The sequence below is a fragment of the Rattus rattus genome, chromosome X (assembly GCF_011064425.1).
Source record: "Rattus rattus isolate New Zealand chromosome X, Rrattus_CSIRO_v1, whole genome shotgun sequence".
Classification (NCBI taxonomy): domain Eukaryota; kingdom Metazoa; phylum Chordata; class Mammalia; order Rodentia; family Muridae; genus Rattus; species Rattus rattus.
The window spans coordinates 59001206-59007205 of NC_046172.1; the positions used below are offsets into that span (position 1 = coordinate 59001206).

At 41.7% G+C, this 6000-nt stretch overlaps 1 protein-coding gene across 1 annotated transcript in view; it reads right to left on the bottom strand.

The window, feature by feature from the left end:
• The window catches only part of Taf1 (TATA-box binding protein associated factor 1), a 97191-nt gene extending 94576 nt beyond the window's left edge, over positions 1-2615 (bottom strand). The window contains 3 exon segments of the mRNA XM_032889549.1: positions 1419-1535; positions 1675-1789; positions 2377-2615. Coding sequence (XP_032745440.1) covers positions 1419-1535; positions 1675-1789; positions 2377-2556 — 412 coding nt within the window. The 5' untranslated portion in view covers positions 2557-2615.
• Positions 2616-6000: the final 3385 nt, after the last annotated feature.

The following is a 6000-nucleotide window of genomic DNA, read 5'->3' on the forward strand; positions in this document are numbered from 1 at the left end:
ACACAAATTGGGGAGAAGCCCTATGTGAGCAGTGAGCTGGGATTCTAACGGAAATTCTGCCTTTTAGATATGCTTGTCAGACATGGGGAGAAGCGCACTGGGGAGTGCCCCTACCAGTGTATATACTGCAAGCAATGGTTTTCCAAATTGGATAACCTCAAGCAGCATTTCTTTCTTTTTTTTTTTTTTTTTTTTTAAAGATTTATTCATTTATTATATACAAGTACACTGTAGCTGTATTCAGATACACCAGAAGAGGGCATCAGATCTCTTTACAGATGGTTGTGAGCCACCATGTGGTTGCTGGGAATTGAACTCAGGACCTCTGGAAGAGTAATCGGTGCTTATGTATCCGCTGAGCCATCTCTCCAGCCCTCAAGCAGCATTTCAAATGCCGATCTCAACTTTCACCCAGCACTGCAACCTGACTATCCACCTAATATCTTCCCTAATAAAATTTTATTTCTTCTTAACACACAATTTTGAGCACTCCTACTAATGTTGTTGTTTTTAAAACACTAAATTAATAAAAATTATAAATATGAAACAAAAAACAAACAAAAAAAGAAATAATAAAATCTTTTCAACGTCAAGCATGATGGTACATGCCTATAATCCCAAAACTTCGATAGGTAGAGGCAGGAATATCAGGAGTTCAAAACTAACCTCAGCTACATAATCAATTTTAAGGCCTAAATCATTCAAAAATTAAAAAAAAAAGCATAACGTGGTAGTATAAGGCTTTAATCCCAACACTCTAGAGGCAGAGGCCAATCCTCTTTCAATTCTGGGATTGTTATTCTAAAATACAGCAGTGAATACATTTGTTTTGAACATGAAGAAGTGTAATAGGGAAATGATTTGAGCCAAAATATATTTGATTGTTAACATAAGATTGTAAACTTAATCCTTCTTAATCTAAAATCTTTAAGGGCAAAGACTGGGTTTGTTTTAACCTCTAACTTTGAAGAGCATCTAAGAATAGTTATCTCAAACCTACAGGTACTTAAATATATGAGATGACAAGAAATCATTATCACCCTTGTTATTAATCAACAATTTGAGATTAAACACTGTAAGATTAAAAGCCTGAATCTGGTAAGAGGATAACTACTTTCTGGCACTAAAATGACAATGGAAATAGCAGGGAGAGCAAATGTACACACATTCAAGAACAATGGCAGAAATCAAATATAGAAGTCAGAGTCCAAAACAGACTTATTCAGGAAGAAAATGCACCACACTACCAATTTTACAACATTAAAGAATGTTCAGCATAGTGGGGAACACTTGGGAAACAGAGACAGGTGGCTCTTTCTGAGTTTGAGACCACCTGACATGCATAGTGAGTTCCAAGACAGGCAGGGCTATGTCGAGAGACCCCATTGCTAGAAAACAAGAGAGAGAGAGAGAATCACCTGTGTGGCAAAGGGGTTGCAAGCTCCCCATTGTCTGCTGATATCTTCGACTTTCATCTTCTGCCACCTCGTTGATGTCTGAGTAGTCCACAGCATCTTCTCTACTCCTAATCCATCCTATGGATAAAAAGAGGGATGTCTCAAGAGAAAGCAAGTAATTATCACTTCCCTTAGATAATCCCCAACTTAATGTAAGTGTACAATGGTTAATCTCTCCCCATGAGCCACAGTGTCCTCCCCATGACCCAGACTTCACCTTCATCATTTACTAGGGTACCATCAGTCCCAGACAATTCTTCATTTGCTGTGAGTTCAGTGATCAGGCTACCAAGGCCCAATGCCCCCAAGCCTGCAAGATGCTTCTTGCACTCCTGAAAAAGGGACAGCATGAGAGTCGAAAGTAACAACCGAACCTGAAGGTCCTACACAAAGTTTATTTCCCTTGCTCATAACAAAGTCGCAAATCCATCTGAGAAATGATTCCATGATGTGCTCAGAGAAACATCACATTCAAGAACTGTATAGGAAATCTACTAAATTCCATTTAGATCAGATCCAAACAACAGAGTCCATCCATAGTCCTGGCTTTGGAGCCATTCCCGATCACCGAAAGCCAGAAAAGCAGAGTTCCAAGACTCTTTAAGGTCTTACACAGTAGCCGTTCTGATAACCTTACTAGAGTTTACTATTACTTTTCCTATGAGGCAAGGAGAATGTTACCTTCAAGCCAAACACGTCTACATCAGTGACTGGCACTTAACCATTTTCCTCTTCTCTTCATTCTTCCTTAAAGTTGAGCCCTCTCGCTCTCCACTATACCTCAAACCCAAGAGAAGGGGGATCCTCTGTGCCCCCAAAATGAGTTAAAACGCCCTCTATTACCGGCTCCTAAACAGCTTCCACTCTGTCAGTGGTTCCCCCTAGCCACACCACCCTCAGCCCCAGGCCCACGCCTCACATCGTCCAAGACGCTTTCACCCTCCAGCTGCCCTGCTCCATTTATGTTGCCGAACAGGAACCCAGTCAAAGAAAACGGGCCTCCACCAGCAGAATCTTCATCGCTGTCTGAGTCCGACATGACGGCGGAAGGGCTACCAGAACCGTCTTCGGGCAGCAGTCCAGCCCACCCTGGCCCCATGGGCCGGAAACAAAAAACGTCAGTCGCACACTAGTGACTTGCAGTGCTCCCTGACCCAACCAGAGAATACCGGAAGTTGAAAAAAACGGAAAGGACGGGCAGTCCTACGTGATCCTTTGATCGCAGGATGACTGCTTCATTCGGTGTTTATGATTGGGCTGCCCAACATCAGTCTGGATAAATGGAAGGTGGTTGGTCAAACCAACTTCAGTCCCGCCCATCAACTGCGCGGGTCCGTTCCGGTTGCTATGGTAAGAGCGGCAGATTTTTCACCAATAAGCAAGTAGAGTCCGCGTGACCTATGACCCCTGGAATCCGCGGGTCAGCGGCTTCAATACTTTGAACCCTGTTTTCCGGTTTGTGCCGTTCTCCTAAGGAACGTTGCTATGAATTCTGATAAGGGTAGGATTCCTACTTACTTATTTTGAATTTACATCTTCCCATCGTAAAATGTGAAGCTTAGTAACATAAACAACCGAAACTTCAAGATTCACAAACATTAAACATTTTCATATTTTCACGGTGTTTTTTAGCATTCATATTTGATTCCCAGCACCCAAAATAAATATTTAAAAGCCTGGATAGAAGAAAGAAACCAAGCGGGAGAAATGGCGGTGAAGGGGGAAGGGGGGGAAGAAATTGAAAGTGAGAGACAGAAAGTAAATAAGTAAATGTACAGGGCTGGGATACAGCTCACTGGCTGTATGTTCAACTCCTGTGCCCAAAAAAAAAAAAAAAAAAAAAACCTTATTTTGCTTGGTATAGAAAGGTGAGGTAGAAATATCTCTCAATTCAAGACCAGCCTAGTATACATAGTTAAGTTCCAGGCTACTCAGGGAAACCCTGTCTTAAAACACATTTTTAAAGTATTTTACATATTTGTCTAAAAATAGACATATTGAACCAGCGAGATGCCTCACTGAGTAATATATCTGCCACCAACCCAACCTGAGTCCTATCCTGAGGATATATTTTTTGTTTCACACAAAGAATTGGTGGAATTGGAGCATCTTTGTTGCCAAATCTAGGATTTATTCAGGGTTCCTACTTTGCATTTTTGTATGTTTCCTTGTACATGTTTAGTTTTTTTTTTTTTTTTTTTTTTTGGTTCTTTTTTTTTGAGGAGACCCGAACCCAGGGCCTTTATGCCTCTAGGTAAGCCGCTCTACCACTGAGAGCTAAATCCCCAGCCCCTAGTTTGTTTTTTTAAAAAGATTTATTTATCTTATGTATGTGATTACACTGTAGCTGTCTTCAGACACACAGAAGAGGGCATCAGATCCCATGACAGATGGTTGTGAGCCGCCATGTGATTGCTGGGAATTGAACTCAGGACCTCTGGAAAAGCAGTCAGTGTTCTTAACCGCTGGGCCATTTCTCCAGCTCTAGTTTGTTTGTTTCCTAGGCCTGGCCTTGAATTTTCTATTCTTTGCCTCCCAACTAACTGAAGTTATAGGTCTTTGCCACCAAGTTCAGCCCTGTGATGATATTTGATCACCCCTCTTTAGTATATACATGCGGACATTTTCTACGATTTATAGTTTTTAATTTATCTGTATATGTCTGTGCATGGGTATATGCACTGCAGTGTAATTGTTCACAGAGGCCAGAGGTGTTGACTGCCCCTAGAGTTGGAGCACAGTTGGAACTGCTTGATGTAGTGTGTACTGGGAACTGAATTCAGGTCCTCAGGAAGGGCAGTGTGTCAGATCCCCTGGAACTGGAATTACAGACAGTTGTGAGCTGCCATGTGTGTGGTGGAACTAAACCCTGTCTCAGAAACAAAATAATAATGATAATAGATTAAAACTCATACTGTGCCCCTTCCTAACACTCTTATTCAAGATTTACTTATTTTGATTTTATGCGTATGGATATGTTGTCGCATATATGGTTAGGCACTGTGTGTGTGTACCCAGGGATTTCAGAGGTCAGAGGAAGGCATTAGATCCCCTGTAACTAGAGTTATAGATAGCTGGAAGTTGGCCTATGCTGGAAAGTGAACTGAGGGCCTCTGCAAGAACAAGTGCTCTTTACCACTAAGCCAGCTCTCCAGCCCCTTTCTTTTTATTTTTGTGTTTTGTTTCTTTGCTTTTTGTAAAGAGATTTCTTTTTACATATATTTGTGTGTACGCATAGTTTGTGTGTACTAAGTGTATATAGGATGCCACTGAGGTCAGAATAAGTTGTTCGATCACATGGAACTGGAGTTACAGGTAGTAGCCCACCATGTCAGTGCTGGCTACTGATAGGAGGCCCTGTGCCAGAGGTCCTCAGCAGTAAGCATTCTTAGTCACTAACCCATCCTTCCACTCCATATTATTATTTATTTCATTTTAATCACACACACACACACACACACACACACACACACACACACACAAAACACACATACGCCACAGTATTTTTTTACCACATGTGTATTTCTGTGTGCCTTATGCATGCCTGAGGCTCTCAGAGGCAAGAAGATCCCAGGGAACTGAAGATGTTTGTGAGCCATGTGGATGCTGAGAAATGTAACCTGGGTCCTCTGGAAGAGCAGCCAGTGCTCTTAAACACTGAGCCATCTCGTCAGTCCCTTGTTTGTTTTTTGCGATGCTATGGCTAGAACACAGAGCCTATGCATACTAGAGAAGTTCTCTAACACTGAATTACAGTTTTTTAAATTTATGTTGAGGCAGGATCTCTCTAAATTGCCAGGGCTGACCTGGAGCTCCAGGGACTATCTCAGCTAACCAGGTAGCTGAATTTACACCTGGATACCCATTTGATTTTGGTTTTAATTTTGGTTTGGTATTTGAGATAGGATCTCATATAACTCAGGCTAGTCACAAACTCTTGTACCTAAGGATGACCTCGAACTTCTGATTCTCACATTCTGTTTCCTGACTGTTCAGATGTTGAGCATGAACCATGATGTCAGGTATATATGGGACTATAGATCAAAACCTGGGCCCTGTGCATGCTAGGAAAACACGCTACCAACTAAGCTACCTCCTCAGGCCCCTCACTTTTGCTTTTCAGATTTAGTTTAATTTTTAAGATTTACTTATTTATTGTATATAAATACACTGTAGCTGTCTTCAGACACACCAGAAGAGAGCATTGGATCCCATTACAGATGGTTGTGAGCCACCATGTGGTTGCTGGGAATTGAACTCAGGACCTCTGGAAGAGCAGTCAGTGTTCTTAACCGCTGGGCCATCTCTCCAGCCAGCCCTCTGCCCTATGATTAAAGGCATGCACCACCATGCCTGGTTAGGAGTTTTTTAAATTAATTTTATTTGTATTTATGTATATGTGTGTGGGCACCTGAAGAAGCTGGAAAAGGGTAATAAATCTCCTGGAACTGGAGTTACAGATGGTTGTGAAACACCTAATGTGGGTGCTAGAAATTAAACTCAGGTCCTCAACAAGAACAGTAAGTGCTCTTACCTACTGAGT